General features: G+C 31.9%; 1 protein-coding gene across 1 annotated transcript in view; it reads left to right on the top strand.

The window, feature by feature from the left end:
* LOC139498503 (uncharacterized) overlaps positions 1-16,607 on the top strand; it is a 19,561-nt gene extending 2,954 nt beyond the window's left edge. The window contains exons 2-7 of the mRNA XM_071286917.1: positions 6,317-6,969; positions 7,562-7,592; positions 10,113-10,312; positions 11,726-12,020; positions 13,959-14,037; positions 15,223-16,607. Coding sequence (XP_071143018.1) covers positions 6,334-6,969; positions 7,562-7,592; positions 10,113-10,312; positions 11,726-12,020; positions 13,959-14,037; positions 15,223-15,727 — 1,746 coding nt within the window. The 5' untranslated portion in view covers positions 6,317-6,333 and the 3' untranslated portion in view covers positions 15,728-16,607. The remainder of the gene's footprint in view (positions 1-6,316; positions 6,970-7,561; positions 7,593-10,112; positions 10,313-11,725; positions 12,021-13,958; positions 14,038-15,222) is intronic.
* Positions 16,608-19,125: the final 2,518 nt, after the last annotated feature.

Here is a 19,125-nt window from a genome sequence, read left to right as displayed (position 1 = left end):
AAAGGGGGGAAAGATGTCACATATTTCCCCAAAATTTGGCTAAAAGTAGAATTTCAATCGCTTGAAGTAATACCTTTTCTGAAACTGTGTACATATATCATTCAGCAAATCCAATGAAAATCATATGTCTTTCGTCTCATTTTTTGTAAAATTGCGTCAAAAACTTCGTGTAGAAAAAGAGTGTTTGTAAACAGTACATTAATTTCTGGACCGATGGCCGGTCTAGCTATGAAAATACGGATTGTCAAACAGAAAACAGCCCATAAAACATGTAAAAAATAATCTTGGTGCACTTATAAACCATCTTTGAAGGCTAAATTAGCACTCATCTGTCTAAAAATGAATTTTATTACACAATAACTTTCCTATTTGAAAAATCCACAGGGGCCAAAATGCGAAACTAAACTCCTAACTGTGTATTGCTACCTTAATAGTAAATATTTTTTCAAATTCTCCCTTTTAACTTATTTTCTGAGTTCTGCTAGCTAATACGAGTAAAATGGCCTTTTATTTTTGGAAATTGGTTGAGTAATGAATATTTTATGAAGGTTAGCAGTTGACACTGAAACGCGACAAAAACTGATTTAAAGAAAGGTGCCAAGTCAAAGTGTAAAATCTTGTCTCTACCTCAATTTTTAGCCAAATCTTAAGAACTGTACCTCTTTTGTCAGTTTTTTAATGTTGAATATCTTAATAAGATCTCTGATGATGCAACATTGTATAAAATTTAGCAATTTCAAGCATAAAAATGTTAATCTTTATGCTTATTGCATACCAAAGACTTGATTAAAAAACTTGGTGATAGGGAATCAATTTCTTACATCTGATTTAACTATACATTTAATATATGCCAAAATGTAATATGAAATCTAGATAAAAACAATAATTTGATATATATTCGCAAGAAAAAAACCAACGCGTTCAATACTTAGGCTACTACATGCAGCCCAATCCATCAGAAGCAAGAGTTAAGCCGATAGAGTACAAATATAAGCCTTGTGTCAAAATGTCTAATTTTGGTTGCTAAGGACTGTAAACAATAAAATTGACATATATTGTCATTCTTAAACACTTAATTTACTCAGAAGTTGATTTAGAATCTAAATATCAATAGATTTGTGGCATGAAAAGTCTTAATTTATACAATTCTGAGCTTGGTAAGTATGCCATAAGGTAGCAATAAACAGTTAGGAAAAAATACTAAAATTTGCCCTCATGAATTTTACCATCCCCTTTTCATTGCTTTCTTGCAATATCAAGCTTACTGTTTGTGTCATATATGGGCATATGTATGTAATCAGAATCTTCCATAGATTTTATATCCAGTATATAAAATGGTAAAATATAATTTCTTTTCGGTGTATCCATGGCAACAATCTGCATGTATTTGTTATAAAATATTGCAAAAAAGGGGGGAAAGATGTCACATATTTCCCCAAAATTTGGCTAAAAGTAGAATTCAATCGCTTGAAGTAATACCTTTTCTGAAACTGTGTACATATATCATTCAGCAAATCCAATGAAAATCATATGTCTTTCGTCTCATTTTTTTGTAAAATTGCGTCAAAAACTTCGTGTAGAAAAAGAGTGTTTGTAAACAGTACATTAATTTCTGGACCGATGGCCGGTCTAGCTATGAAAATACGGATTGTCAAACAGAAAACAGCCCATAAAACATGTAAAAAATAATCTTGGTGCACTTATAAACCATCTTTGAAGGCTAAATTAGCACTCATCTGTCTAAAAATGAATTTTATTACACAATAACTTTCCTATTTGAAAAATCCACAGGGGCCAAAATGCGAAACTAAACTCCTAACTGTGTATTGCTACCTTAACCGCATCAAAAATAAATACGGACATCTGATTAGTTTCAGATACTTATGATATAATCAAGCAAGTGATAATATCAACCTATTGATATATTTCATCTGAATTTCTCACCCTTTTCATATATCGTAGAGCATGAAAAAGTGACCTATTCCAGCGGCTCATCCCTACCACTAATTATATAGCAAGTGCCCCCCCCCCCCCCCCCCCCCCCCGAGGTTAAAATAAATACGGAGTTGAATAAATAATATATTTATGAATAAATATATGTAATTCCTACTTTAATGTAGTTAGAAAATATGAACTAGTTTAATAACATAAAACATATTTGTATATACATATATATTTTACTAATCATCAGCTATATATAACTATAATATAAATAGTTATCCCACACAATTTTAACTATTTTAATGATACATGCTACAAGGACAACAAATACAGGTGTCGTTATATTTAACAATTTAATTGATTGTGGCGCGGGCTCTGTTATTTTACAAAATTATCAACTTGGATTTTCCTAAAACTCTACAGTTATCTCATTTGTATATTGATCTTATAGAAAGCCAGGTTGCTTGGTAGTTAGGTGTATTGCTGTTAAATTTATAGATTTAATTAATAGGTAAGAAAAAAAAGCTCAAATTTTAAGTTTAGGCTGAATCTAGATAGTCATCTTTGATTTTTTTTATAACTTTTTTAAATGAACATGGACTTTTATAAAACTCTACAGTTATTTCATTTAAATATTGATCTTACACAATGCCAGGTTGATTAGTAGTTTGGTGTATTGCTGTCATTCTTATGGATTTAATAAAAAGGTTAAAAAAAAAGCTCAAATTTTCAGTTTAGGCATAATCCAGATAGTCATCTTTAAAAAAATTTATAACTTTTTCAAATCAACGGATTTTCATAAAACTTTACAGCTATTTCATTTATATATTGATCTTATAGAATGCCAGGTTGATTGGAAGTTTGGTGTATTTTTGTCATTCTTATGAATTTAATAAAAAGGTTAAAAAAAAAAGCTCAAATTTTCAGCTTAGGCTAAATCCAGACAGTCATCTTTCAATTTTTTTATAACTTTTTGAAATCAACATGGATTTTCATAAAACTTTACAGCTATTTCATTTATATATTGATCTTATAGAATGCCTAAATGTTTGGTAGTTTGGTGTGTTGCTGTCATTCTTATGGATTTAATAAAAAGGTTTAAGAAAAAGCTTAAATTTTCAGTTTTTGGTCATTTCAAGATAGTCATCTTTAATTTTTTTCAAACCTTTTTCAAATCAACTTGCATTTTCATAAAACTCTACTGCTATATCATTTTTATATTGATCTTACTGATTGCCAGGCTGTTTAGTACTTTGGTTTTTGCTGTCATTTTATGGATTTAGTTAATAGGTTGAAAATAGCTACAATTTTAAGTTTAGACTAAGTTCAGATGGTCACCTTTCATTTTATTTATAACTTTTTCAAATCAACTTAGATTTTCATATAACTGTACAGCTATCTCATTTATATATTGATCTTAAAGAATGCCAGGTTGTTTTATAGTTTTCTGTTAAGCTGTCAAATTTAGGGAATTAATTAATAGGCGAAAAAGGCTGCATCATTAAAGTCAAAAACATGTCTGCCTATATTTGCTAAAAATACCATATTAAATTTCTTTTTTGAAAAGTAGAATAGATAAAGGGAAATTGATATTTGAACTATAAACATGTTCTGTTATTAGGACAATAATTAGAAATTCAGTATATGATAATATGTTTACTAGTCCAAGAGTTATTGTCCCTTAATTTAAATTATTTCCTTTATTTTAAATCAATATTGTATTTGAGGCTGTACATATAAAATCAAATCTGTACATGTATATTCATACTGGTTTTGAAAATCAATAAAATGTATGGTTCTGATACACACATAGATATATACCTATAGAATTAACTAGCATATTTTAAAAGTTTGTATAAAGTCTATTCTTTGATTTCAAGACATAAAAATTTAAAAACTTAAAAATAGAAAAAGAACCTAAATCATTTTTGATTGTCTTTATAGAGTTTTAGAGGGGCAAGGACTTTTTTTATAGATTTTTTTAGATGGGCAAGGACTTTTTTTCAGAATTTAAAAGGATGGGCAATAACTTTTTTAATGAAACAATATTAAGAATGCACCGGCCCATCCATCTGATAAATATTGAACGGTTCTTCTTGCGGTGTAAAAATGTTTCAAAAGATGTCGCTTAGTTTTTTTTTATATGATATCATACAGTCTATACGCTTTTGAAACTCACCTTGTTTAACCGAACACTTTTCTTTGTAAGAGTTATCTCCCCAAACACTTTTTTTCTTGTTATCAGATCTCCTCCGCAAATGTAAAAGAAAGCGACAAATTTATTTTTCCAAATTGCTCGTTATATTCTCAGGATGTTAGGTTTTATTTTGACCGAAGCTTTATGAAGACCCCATATTAGAGTAATCCCCCCTTTTGTATTGAAATAAATTTGTAACTGGAAAACCATAAGTGATAGAGGACTAGGATCTTTTGATTTTAGGTCCTTGGTCCAAAACAAAAAAATGAGGTCAAGGTCATGTTCAATTTTTTTATTTTGGCTTGTTATCTCTTAATTCAGAAATCATACAAGATATCAACAAAATATTTTCAGACAATTGTTTGTTGTGACATGTCGTAACACGTAAATTTTACTTAAAAAGGTTATGTAATATTTAATGCAAGTTTTCCCCCTTTTATATCTAATATTAGTTGTATGGTAATATAGCTCATTTACAATATGAAGTAAAGGCCTAGAGTCTTTTGATTTGAGGTCCTTGGTTGATGACCTTGAAATTGAGCTCAAGGTCATAGGTAAATTTAACGTTTTAGATTTTGACCTTTGCCTTTTCCTCTTATATATACATGATAAAGCCATGGGACTTTTGGCAAAAGGTTGCAAGCAATGTGACCTTGAAAAAGTCAACCGGAAGTGACCTTTTGTAAACCGGAAATTGCCATTTTTTTTGTACTAATTTTATGTAAAAGTATATAGAACCATCTATTTTTGGAATCAGTGTCAAGTAAACTATAAAAACATACCGGAAGTAACATCTTTTAAACCGGAAGTAAAAAAGGATCTTCCTTACTTATATCTTTTTGTATAGAAACCATATATTTTTGGAATCAGCGATCAATAAGCTGTCTTTTGACGCTAAAATTAACATTTAAAACCGAATTTTAATATTTTCATATGAAAAAAAATCTTACTGGTGGAAAGACCATCAATGGTTCTCTGAACAATTGGTTTTTAATTATTTTTAATAATAATTTTACTATTATTATGATTATCAACATATATCTTTTAAAAGCATTAAGTATTTACTATGCACCAGTTTAAACTATCGGAAGAAAGTATTAGTTTTGTTGATTAGTGTATTAAATGTATGGGAATGTACGAATAACACGTGTCTTTAGAGAACAAAGGAATTCACGTGGTACCTCGATATAGAGCTGTGCTCTAGTAGAAAATACATTGAATGCTTTATTACATTTATATAAGTGTTATTAGACTAGTTTTTATGTAGTCCTATACCCGTTAATTAGTTATTATTTTGTATTATTTTCTAATCTCATTTTTCCCTTATTGACCCTCAAGTTCACTTTGAATTGGTATCAGTGAAGAGTTTCCAAGATAAAAATAGATTACCGTAAATGTTCTAATGAACGTTCTGAGAAATAAAAACATCTTTGATTTACGGAAATACATATATTGTTTTGTGAAAAAAAAGATTAGTTAATTAAATAAATGCTATGACAAGTTATTTAAATTAATTAATGAAGTTCGTTAAATGCGTAAATAGTATTTTAAGACCCATTAAAGTGAATGTTTGAGTTCAATTGACTCCTAGACATAACAGAGTTAAAGGAATGTATTAAGTAAATTATTCATCAAGTACAATCATATGGTAAAAACTTATTAACTATGACCGATATTATGTTATTTGTAAAACCTTGTAAAAGAACAGTATGGTAATTCTTAATCATTATATTGCTGATAAGCCGACATACCACATGTAAAATAAATATTATGAAAATGTATTTATAATTCTTTATTCTTTCCCAGGTACCAACCAGACACGGGTAACATTTTCTGTCACAAATTGATCAATTTGAAATACACATGCAAATTCAAACGGCCTTATTTCAACAAAAGTAAGACGAATAAGTTTGTGAACATGTTTTTTTATTGTGCTAATAAATTGTTTCTTGCTCTTCATATTCATATGTAAATAAACTCGTCATTGATACCATGATTGGATTTTTATATTTGCGTGAGACGTAGTTGCGTGTACAAAAGTAAAAATTGAAGAGGACTGAGTACCAACAATTCCTAAAAGTTATGCCATATTACTCAGGTAATCTATTCCTGAGATAGCAATGCCGTAGTATTTCAAAAATATAAAATTCTGTAAACATTTTATTTCTAATTATATAGGTTTGAGAGCTAAAGCTATGTCAGCAACTGGATCAGTTCGAGGATTTACTGAGTTTGACGATCTTTGTCGAGGCTGTCAAGGTTACTCGTACAACCTTGCGGGACTGTTTGATATATGTGACCATGACCAATTCAATCGACATAAACACACAATTTCTTTTAAAGAAGCTTTCAAAAGATTGAAATTAAGAATAAAAGAATCTTTCAGTGCTTTGGAAACACAGACTGATCGAAAAGTTACCGACTTTACAATTGGTAAGACTTTTGTAAAACAAAAAACGGGTGCCTACTTCAACCCTATGAAACCGACCACGTGGTCACTTGGAGGAGGAATAAATGGAAGATGGCAAGATTACAAGAATGCGGATTATGACGGTCTAATTGTGTTGGCATGCATTGAAAGGGATCTGATTTCACAACATACCAAAGAATGCAACAAGAGAGCAATTCTGATGGATAAGAAAACAATCAAAGCGAATCAGCAAAATTATGCTCTAGCCCTGGAGCAAGCTTTGATACATTATTATGTATTGATAAAACCAGACGAAAGATTGCGAAATCAGTCATTCGATATAGGCAATTTGTCAAAGCAACCATACATAGGAGGAATTGTGTATGTAGCGTATAAACTTGAGCCAGAACCTTCGTATTCTGTAAGTATGTGCTTCCCAGGTTTTGAGTATAGGTAAAATAAACAACTTGGACATCAAAATTAAACAGTGGAATATAAAATTAGTGAACAAGAAACTCCGAAAATTGTATATCAAAATCAAATTTTTTATGCCTCATTTTATGCTTCAACCGTTCAATCGATTCATTGGTTATGCAAAAAATCTCAGTTGATTATAGGAGACCAAAACATTAGAAAGTTGAATGAATAACTTAGATGTAATCGTGGTATTCTTGCATGTTCTTCGATAATTGTCCATTTAAAATATGCTAATGTCTTCATGAATAAAACATGCAATATAAGATGTATGTCAGTGACACAGCAAATAATCGGTACAAAAATACCAAGCTAAAATATAGTAGTCAGTGCATCTTATTTAAGTTAACTTTTATTCTTCGTTCTTTGCGTTTTCAGTAGCACGTTGTATGCATATAACCGTTCAACAGTATATTGAATACATATCTATTTTTTCCGACACATGCACACACGTTTGTTTACAGATTAACAGTATTGTCAATTTATATTGCTTACAATATAAGACAAACTTTTATTTGATTTACTTTTGTACGTTACAGGATGATGAATTCGAAGCAATTTCTAATCAAGGTAAGTTGTATTATGCGTTTGTTTGTATTATTATATAGATATCAAAATGATATTTATATGTTTTTCATTTTGACTTTTGTGCTTGGTCTTGTAACCCGTTCATCCTTTTTGGACTCTTTAAAATTTAAGAGTATATCCTTAATTGAGGTAAATTATATGGCCTTCCGCACAGAACTGAAGAGACATTAGATGTCGAAATCCGGATATGGTTTAGCAATTTGTGCACCACATTGTATCGGTATACCACTTGAACAGTGCAAGAGCCCCTGTTTATTGTTATTTCTATATACATATTAAATGTACTTTTGTGTACTGTTATTCCTTCTTCATCTGTTGTTAACATATGTTTGTATGTACTGGTAAATGCCCCCGATATTACATAGATAGTTTATAGATAGTTTATTCTCCTAAAACCATGCAAGTACAAAGGTTACAGAGAAGTTAAAAAATAATATACATAAAAATTAAAAAAATGCATTAAAATGCATAAAATTCAAAATTTCGGATGTGATAACATATAATAGAATATATAGAAGAACCACTGCGAGGGTACAGTGGCATCCATGTACACTTTCCAATCGGGATTAATGGAGATGTGTCACTAACGTACAACTACAACAATATTTTTCAAAAGGACAACTAATCCCAACACAAGGGACACCGGGAAGTCTGTTATTAAGGTGGAGGAAGCCAAAGTACTCGAAGAGAACCAGCAGGCCACCCGGCGAAAACAGACAAACCGGAGATAGATAAGAAGATTGATCTCCAGGTCAAAGTAGGAAACAACTCTGACCTATCAAGGTCCCAAAAGTACCCATTTTAGTTTAAACTTCGGTCTGGGTACCAGATAAGTGTGTGGGAGGGTGACAATCACCCTTGTGATGTACTCAAATTTTAGCGCCCCGAGTCAGAATCGAACCCGAGACCTTCAGCAATGTAGCCATCGGTCTTAACCACTATCTTAAAATGTCAGAATGCACTATTATATTATGTATTTTATGTATTTCTCTGTCTTGAGTGTTCTTGCATGTATTTGTACTGTATTCCCGTCATCCAATGTTGCCATTTTAGTGGTATATTCAACATTGCTGCAAAGTGCGAGGTTTCGCTAGCCACAAAATCAGGTAAAATCCACCCTTTTAATGCCCCACCTACGATAGTAGAGGGGCATTATGTTTTCTGGTCTGTACCTCCGTTCGTCTGTGCGTCCGTCTGTCCGTCCGTTCAGGTTAAAGTTTTTTGGTCAAGGTAGTTTTTGATGAAGCTGAAGTCCAATCAACATGAAACTTAGTGCACTTGTTGCTTATGATATGATCTTTCTAATTTTAAAGCCAAATTAGACTTTTGACCCCTATTTCACGGTCAACTGAACATAGAAAATGAAAGTGGGAGTTTCAGGTTAAAGTTTTTGGTCAAGGTAGTTTTTGATGAAGCTGAAGTCCAATCAACTTGAAAATTAGTACACTTGTTGCTTATGATATGATCTTTTTAATTTTAAAGCCAAATTAGTCTTTTGATCCCAATTTCACGGTCCACTGAACATAATAAATGAATGTGGGAGTTTCAGGTTAAAGTTTTTGGTCAAGGTAGTTTTTGATGAAGTTGAAGTTCAATCAACTTGAAACTTAGTACACATGTTCCATATGATATGATCTTTATAATTTTAATGCCAAATTAGATTTTTTACCCAATTTCACGGTCCATTGAACATGAAAAATGATAGTGCGAGTGGGGCATCCGTGTACTTTGGACCCATTCTTGTTTCATAATATGTCCTGTACAAAGTCAGGAATGTGGCAGTTGTTATCAAATAATTCGTTTCTATGTATGTTGCATTGTCGCTTGTTTTTGTTACACTTCAGGTCTTCTATGATTGCGTTGGTTTTGGTTTTTTTTTCATATAGTTGAAATGTTTCCCTGAGTTTTGGTTTGTAACCCGGATTTGTTTTCCCTCAATCTATTTATGACCTTTGAAACAGCGGTATACTACTGCTGTCAGACATTGAAATACATTACTCCATTTTCACTGAAACTTGAATTTACAAGAATGCATAATAAAAGTTCTGTGCTAATTAATTATGAGGCTTAAATTATTGCCTTTTTCATTGACATTGAATAACGCGTTAAATTGCCCTTTTCTTACTTGCACCCTGCACTTTTTAAATCCTGGCTAGAACATTGTGTCTCTATTTAAGAGTGCAAAAGCTCTTGTATAAAGTTATTTGTATTAATATCTTTTGATTGGATTAGTTTCTGTAATAAATAAGGGAAAATTGGATGTACCGCTGACACTTTTTGTTTCCATTTGACAAATTCTTCATAGCACTTATAAAATATACAAATAATTATCTTTGATTGGTGTATTCGTTTTTAATGGGTTTTTTTTTCAATTATGATGCATGCTTTAATACGAAATGTACCTTTATTCTACGTAATCCATGTCTTTAAATCGACGCTTTAAAGCCTCGCCATAAAAAAACAACAATTTCCCTTTTTAATTTGATTATTTTTTAATTCCAGAAGTTGAAAATGAAGCAGCTATTGATCGTCTAAATCTTCTCTTGGAGGAAAACGGATTATACTCCTGCTGTGATACTACAAATGATGGAAACTCTTTCTTCCGTGCATGCAGCGATCAGCTGAGTCGTCTTGGGTTGCCTAAGATGGATCATTTACAGCTCCGACAACTTATTATTCCGCAAATGAGAGATATGTCTGATGTAAGTTTACAAACATTTCTTTAAAAGAGGGACGAAAGATACCAGAGGGACAGTTAAACTCACAAATAGAAAATAAACTGACAACGCCATGGCTAAAACTGAAAAGAAAAACAGTAAAACAATAGTACACATGACACAACATAGAAAACTAAAGAATAAGCAACACGAACCCCACCAAAAACTAGGAGTGATCTCCGGTGCTCCGGAAGGGTAAACAGATCCTGCTCCACATGTGGCACCCGACATGTTGCTTATGTTATAACAAATTCGGTAACTATCCTAATTCGGTAGGTCACATTCATGTTTTAAATTTGTCTTTTCGTATTTGATTTACATAGATATATTAAATATTTCACAGATAGAGAGTAGGTTGATTTATCTATTGCTTGATTGACGGTTCCTAAGGTCGGTCTTTTATGCAAACTTTTCTAACGCTCTTATTTTAAGATAAGAAAACCCTATTTATTTATTAGAGAAGTTTTCATTAAATATTCTTCAAAATTTGAAGTTTAATGTATACAGAGTTTAGTTACACTTGTCTAGAGATAAATGACCATGTATAACATTTCATAGACCATGTACAACTTTAGTCAGCGGGGTTTATGATGTAAGTAAACACTCCATTCAGATTAATAAAGGACCATGTAAACCCCATTACATATGTTACTTTTAAGTATATTGGAAAATTAGGAGTTTATATAATAGTATAATTCAATGGTCACTTCATAGATAGTACCGACGATTATTACATTATTTGATTAGTGGGATACTTTCTCCGGGTACAATAAAAACACCAATGTATGTTCAGTTGGGGTACACAGATAGTTCACCAACTAAACAAACTTATTTATATATGACCCGGAAAAAGTATCCCAAGTGATGATAAAGCCCACTTGGCCCTTTGGGTCAGGTTAGCTCAAAAACTAAAGAAAAAACAAAATCTCTTCGAACACAAATCTGGTTTCCCTTTAACTGGTCACAGTGTACCGTATAGCGGGTTATTTTCGCGGGGTGTTAATATTCGCTTATTTTCGCGGATAGATCAAAATCGCCAAAATAAATTCCGCCAATTTTAAAGAGCTAGTGCAAAGGTATCGATAAAAGTTTTGAATTCACCAAAATAAAAACCGCCAAAATATTTCGTACACCTTATTCAATGAAAATCGCGAAACTTTACACCCGCGAAAATAACCCGCTATACGGTATTTTCATTTTAAACACCAAATCTAGCGGTGAATTTTGATTAAATTTTGTATTTATGATAACTTGCGCTAGTAGTGTTAGAATGTTGAGGTGTAATTGCAAGTTATCTAATGTCTACTATTCCATGTCAACACAACATTATTACAGACTAATTTTGAATTGATACAGATACACGTAATATACAAAGAATATTTTTTTGAATAATTAAAGGAAAAGAAAAAATCTGTCAATTTATACAACGAAAGTTGGGAAACATACTTAACAACGATTGAAAAGGAGGGAGCTGTTGTCGGGGATATTGTTGTGGAAACAATGGCAAAGTTTTTGCGCAGAAAAATTGTTATCTACTCTCGTTCTTATCCCGATGAAATACGAAAAGAGTTTGTGAACGACGAAGCTGGGGTAAATGGACCTCCACTCCTACTTGCAAAAGAAAAACTATTCTATCAGAGTTTGAAAAGGGGTGATGGTAACGTAGAGGTTAAAGAAGAATCACACATTCTTAGTAAGTAAAGAAACTATGTTCAATTATGTATGACTTACGAGTTCATTTCAGAAAAAGTTTATTGAAAATCTAAAACAATAATATTCATAGACGAAGTATGCAAATAATTTTCATAACAAGAAATATTCAACGAACGGCATATTATTTCACAAATGTGCAATGCTCATCAATATTGTTAATTCACAAATAAATATTTTGATTTAGTTGTGTTGAAGTTTGTCTCATTATTCATTTATACACACATTATGCACCATTTTATAGTTGGTGTGGTTTGTAACCCGGATTTATTTTCTCTCAATTGGTTGATAACTTTTGATCATCGGTATACTTCTGTTGCCTTTATTTACATCACGGGCTTTGATAAATAGTATTTTTTCACGTTAATGTTGTGAGAAATTGGACGATCAGTGTTCACTTTCTTCATATTTTTGTGTAATTATTATACAGATAAACGGCAGTGTTGCAATTAAACATTATCAGCAGAACTCATACAGAATCTTCTCGAAACAAAAAGAACAAGAAATGGCTTGCAAAGTTTAAAATTCATTTTCAGATTAATTAAATGTCCTGTCATTTAACATGTTTAATCCCACAACTTTATAGTGATTGTGTGCATATATCTCAGTGATCTTGTTACCTTAATAAGAAGGTATATTTCATATCTTGATATGGGAGACTTAAAAGCATGAATTATATGACAAACATGATGATTCCAACTTTCCAATTGCCAATTTCTCAGCAGTAATTAATTTATCCTCGGTTCAATCGCATGATATTTTCATATCTCATTTTATACGTTACGCTTGTGCATGTCCATATTTACAGATTTCTTTAGCAGCAGAATGCTCTTTATATAAAAATCCTCAAACACAGTTCTGTTGAAGAACGTCTGAAATCGACACGAGAGGGTGTCCATTACGGATTGGTCGACATGAACGATGTATGTGTCTCGTTTTCATAGCGAGATGTTTTCACATGAATATAAAGTACTTTTATAATCATCAAATTGCATATTCACTGAATGAGTCCTATTTGACAATTTTCGGATCTATACATTATTTGGACTAACTGTGGTTTCTCCTGACGGGCGGAACGTGTAGTACAGGAGACACACTTTCCCTGTCAATACACCCTGTCGTACTGCTTAAGGAGTTCATGTAATTCCCTCAGTTTTCTTGATTTGATTTCAACGCTTTTCAACTTTGAATTTGAATGGCCATCTGACTATTTTGTTTTAGTATACTAATGAGTCTTGTGTAGACGAAAAGTTATTGGTGTAGGTAGTTACAAGCGGTCTGGTTTCTGTGAAGAACATTTTGTTGTCGTCCTTCTGCCTTTGAAACTTTTAACTCTAAGTGAAGATTTGTAGCTTGATTTCCTATATCACATGGTTTCTTGATGATCTTATACATGTGTTATTACTTTCGTACGTGTTATATAAGTGATAACATGAATGTGATTAATCATGCTGAAATAATTTATTAGAAAATCTCTTCTTTTGATGACTACTTGGCAAATATTGATAAGGAATACCATATAGTTGGCTTAACTGTATATTTAATAAAAATGAATGGCTGTTCATAATGACCTTTTTGCCCTATATTTCAAGACGATCACTATGGACATGCTAACACAGTCTTTTACAGACCTTCCTCTGCACATAAGCTTTCAAATAAAATTTGGGAGTTTAGCTAGATTCGTTACACAAAACCGCAAACTTGTCATGTAGTCGCCGACACCTATTTGCAGTGGCTTTAACATCATGTCCGCAGAAAGAGTTATTCTATAAAATTTCATTTACATTCAATGGAATGCACTATTTTACAGCTGTTATCAGATAAGTTATTTCTTTAAAAGGCCCGTTGCAATTTTGACACGTTACTGTAGAGTTTTCTTTTGGTATGATGAATTACGTAAAATTGTGTATTTGTTTTGCAGAAAGACCTGCACCTACAGAATCAGCGGCGACTAATCAACCATCACCTGAAAAGAAACCAAAGAAAGACAAAAAGAAAAAGTATAGTTTTCTCAAATCTTGATACACCATTTATGTGTTTTTATATTTAGTTTCATAGATGATATTCTTCACTTCTTTAATTTCAACATATTTTAGAAACGATGACGTACGCTGTGTTTCTTTTACCCCGCAGTATTACCTTTCTATTCAGTCTCTCCGAATCGAGCAAAGGCTTATACGTTATTTCAAAAGAATAGTGCTGTTTTTTCAATGAAACTGATTTAATGACGATAAAAAGAAAAAAAAAAGATACAAAATGGACTCTTTGTAAGTCGAAAACAAACAATCTTATATTCGTGTTGCTCAGTCTTTAATTTTCTATTTTGGGTCTTCTGTACTATTATTTGTCTGTTTGTCTTTTTATTTTTAGCCATGGCGTTGTCTGTCTATTTTCTATATATGAGTTCGACTCCCCCTCTGGTATCTTTCGTCCCTCTTTCATGGCGAAAATATAAAGCAACCAAAAGACAAACAAAAAACCAGTTGTTTTAACATTTTCTTAGATAAGACACAAGTTTTTCAACTTATCGGTTGTCATATATGGGGCAGATAGTTTACAACTGTCAAAACGATAAAACTGAATATGTATTTCCAAACATAGGCAGCTATTTGAGTCCTTATGATGTTCGATAACTCTGATTTGTTATGGTTTACAGTAATACACAATTGAATCGATGGGAACCACTTTAATAATTGTTTTGTAAGCGAAAAGTCATGATGGGGTTGGGGGATGGATGATAATACACAAACATAATTTCAGTATATACATCCATTAGATACATTCATTGTTGAGGGTTGTAATGTTGATAAAATATATTTCATTTGGTCTCTGGTTGAGAGTTGTCACATTTACAATCATACCACATCTTCATAGTTTTTGATGGAACACAAAGGTAGTTGTATTTCGTTCATTGATCTCAATAAAAGGAATCGATTTGTTTTATTTATACGGAAATAATGCAGTATTGAGTCAAGCAAAAGAACTTAGAATTCGCAAAATTTATAATTTCATGAAACATTAATAAGACAATTACCTTTTAATTAATACAACGAATATTTTAACTGTTGGCAGGCTTTGTAACATTTGTAAGTCAAATGGTTATATAGTAAAGTTATGTTTTGAATAAACGGTATTAGAATGAAGCTGGTACACTTAACTCTCACTTGCACCGTAATATATTGCAGAAAGCTCGTAGATGAACATAATATATCGAAATCAATTGCAACCCCTTCTGGTGACGATGGAACAAGAACTGAACCTAAAGTTCAATTTATTCCACAACAGCGAATGGACGATGGGGCTCAGATAACTGGCGGCGGAAACCCTTCAAATACTTCTTCGTCACAAAGTCCATCGAAACCGAAAATACATATGTCTGCGGATGAAAATACTACTTCGTCAAAAGCTCCTTCTAAAATTAAAATAAATATGTCCACAGATGAAAAGAAGTTAATTCTGAGGACTTATATAAAACAAGAAGTAAAAAGTGACTGGGACAAACTAACGGATACTGTTTTTTTCCTTCGTCATGAATGTTTACCACGAACAACAGTTGAGCATTACGAGAAAAATCTTAGCACCGCCAACTTAAAGCAGAGAATCAAATCTTTTATCCAGTCTGTGATGAGAGGTAAGAAAGAAAACGAGAAAGATCCCGACGTAATGAACCTTATCTCGAAGATTGTATGAACAAACCTTGAACAAGTTCTAATAGCAGCGATAAAGTTTAGTTTTAGTCAATATACTAGCTAAATGTAATTTTCAATCTTTCAAAGATTGTATTCAAATAACATTTTAGTTTAAAAGTTATTTTATATATATTTTTCATCAATTTCAAAAAAATATTTTCTTTTGTACATTTTATATATACTTATTTAATTATAGATTACTAGTATCGTGATGTCCGAGTAAAAAATTCCGCCTTTTTCATTCATCTAACGTCAATCAACAATTGGTGCTGTCAAGCCACCGGATATGACATTGCAAGAACATGAATTGGGAATGAGTAGAAAAAGATATAGTTCCTTTTATTTTATATTTTATTTCCATTATTAAGCCCATGGTCTATATAATGAAAGAAACAACTAATTGAATAATTCAAATATTTAAAAATATTCAACTTGTGACAGAACAACACTGATAACTAACTCATAATGCTACGTGCATTCCGAATTTGGTGTATATTTTGGTCAATCGTTTTAAGATTTTCTATATTGTATACATTAATTAGATTTTCTATAGCCTTTGTCATAAATTTCAGAAATCAGTTATTCAAATTTATTTATTAAATTCGACGGGACGCCATAACTTGATGGGCAAGCTGGAGTTCGATGATCTATGATGAAGTGTAATGATTTAATATACAAGTTATTATTTTTTACATTTATAAGTTTAATCACAATGTATACTATAGGTGTATTATTTTTGTTATATGTGTATACAACTATTGTCTATATTTTTGAATGAGTAGATTGCTTATGTTTTATTCATGTAGTTAGTGCAAACATATTTTATCTTTATAGTTAATATAGTCTGTAGAGAGCCTTATTAAAAATTGCTTAAAACAAAATGAGTTACTCACTTAACCTGAGATCACCCCCCCCCCCCCCCCCCCCCCCCCCCCCAGTTTTTGGTGGGGTTCGTGTTGCTTAGTCTTTAGTTTTCTATGGTGTGTCTTGTGTACTATTATTTATTTGTTTGTCTTTTTCTTTTTTAGCCATGGCATTGTCAGTTTATTTTCGATCTATGAGTATGACTGTCCCTCTGGTATCTTCCGCCACTCTTTTAAATAAAGTTATTATCATTTTTATTATTATCATTTTATTATACGCTAAAGAGCGATAGTCTATGCTCAGTAAATATACAAATGCCTTGCCGTCACCTATTGTAAAAATCGCTGACCAATGGATTTGGTTAAAAAAACATGTAGAGGATTGATTGATTGCTGGTTGTTTTAAATGGAAGGCTATACATTCCAGCCTATGATTATGATATAATTACATTTTGTAACATTGTTATATACAAATGAGACAAATCTTCACAAGAGACTAAAATGACACAGAAATTAACAACCATAGGTCATCATACGGACTTCAACAATGAGAAAATCCCATACAAAAATAGTCAGCTATAATAGGCCCCAAAATGTCAAATTAATGTAAAACCGTTCAAACGAGAAAACTAATTTATGTACAAAAAAATGAACAAAAACAAATATGTAACACATCAACAAACGACAACAACTGAATAACAGGCTCCTGATTTGGGACAGGCACTTACATACAGAATGTGGCGGGATTAAACATGTTAGCGGGATCCCAACCCTCCCGCTAACCTGGGACAGTGATGTAACGGTACAACATAAGAACAAGCTATAAAATCAGTTGAAAAAGGCTTAACTCATCAGATGGATACAAATAGAAATACATCTAACAAAAACGTCTAAACGTAAAGTGTATATGTCTGCAGATGAAAAGAAGTTAATACTCAACTCTTATATAAAGCAAGAAATAAAAAGCGACTGGGACAAACTTACGGAAACTGTATATTCACAACGTTATTACTGTTTACCACGAACAACAGTTGAGCATTACGAGAAAAATCTTACCACCGCCAACTTAAAACAGCGAATCAAATACTTTCTCCAGTCTGTGATGAGAGGAAAGAAAGAAAACGAGAAAGATCCCGATGTGATTCGGCTTATCTCAAAGATTGTATGAGCCCACACAGAACAAGTCAACAGAGAAATTAATAATAATACCTTTTAGTTTTACTCAATATATTAGATATATGTAGTTTTTAATTATTTTATAGATTGTATTCAAATTATATTTAAATTCAAAAGTTTGTATTTAATATAAAAAAAAATTCAATAGACAATTGTTGTTCTTTCTTTTTACAGATGTTTTTTGTACATTTTATATATAAGTTGCAACAAAATACCATGATTTCTTAGTTGAAAGTCTTTAAGACGATTTACATGTGAAATAAATAAGAAAATTGACTCCTCTGGCGTCATTAAACAGTTGGTACTATCAAAACACTGGATATGACGTTGCATGAAAACGAATGCGTAAAAAAATATATAGTTACTTGAATCTTATGCTTTATTAGTCGCCTACTGATGAATTCGAAGTGGAGTTTAGGTTTGCACTCAATCTGGCTGTCTGTATGTCCATCCGTGAGTGAGTCTTGCAAATAAGTTTTCCACACTTTTTTCATGAAAATTCGATCAAATAATCCGTTTCCATGCTTTAAGTTACTAACTTGATAGTTGTTATATAGTTTACACCATGACAAGTTATTGATCAAGTTGGAATTTTGTTCCAATTCAAAAAAGTGTGAAGCGGTAGGGGACTATGTATTGCCATGCACAGAATGCTTGGTTCCATTTAAAAGCCCATGCTTAATCTTATGGTTTGGTACCTCAGGAATAGATTACCTTAGCTGTATTTGGCAAAACTTTTAGGAATTTTGGTCCTCAATGCTCTTCAACTTCGTACTTTATTTTGCCTTTTTAACTTTTTTTGGATTCGAGCGTCACTGATGACTCTTGAAGACAAACGCGCGTCTGGCGTAAATACATAATTTAATCCTAGTATCTATGATGAGTGTATTTGTGATAAAAACAACGAGACGAAGAATTAAAAATACATAACAATAGTAAGAACTCCAATTGTCTCGTTTCAAATGATTCCGATTACAGAAAAAAAATCATTTAGCAAAAACGACGCTTGAAATAATGTAGAGTACAATAATTACATAACATTTTTAAAATTTGGTTTGTGATTTATTTAATTGCGTGCAAACTAAAGTGCATATCTAATTCAGTAGATATAAATTAATTTTATAAATTGATTTACCCTTTCTGTGTGTGTGTTTTGTTCACACATTTGTATCACAATGATAGAATTATATGCGACTGTCATAAAAGTAAAAGTTTTAGCAAGCTATAATACCGGGTGTAATCCACCGTTGTCTTCACAAGGAAATGCCTGTACCAAGCTCGAGGTACCAAGTCAGGAGAAAGACAATTGTTTTCCATTCGTTTGATGTGTAGGCGCTTTTAATTTTCCCAATTGATAAGG

Source organism: Mytilus edulis, chromosome 12 (genome assembly GCF_963676685.1).
Source record: "Mytilus edulis chromosome 12, xbMytEdul2.2, whole genome shotgun sequence".
Lineage (NCBI taxonomy): Eukaryota > Metazoa > Mollusca > Bivalvia > Mytilida > Mytilidae > Mytilus > Mytilus edulis.
The sequence above is the reverse complement of the archived record's forward strand: the minus strand, read 5'-3'. Positions and strand labels throughout refer to the sequence as shown.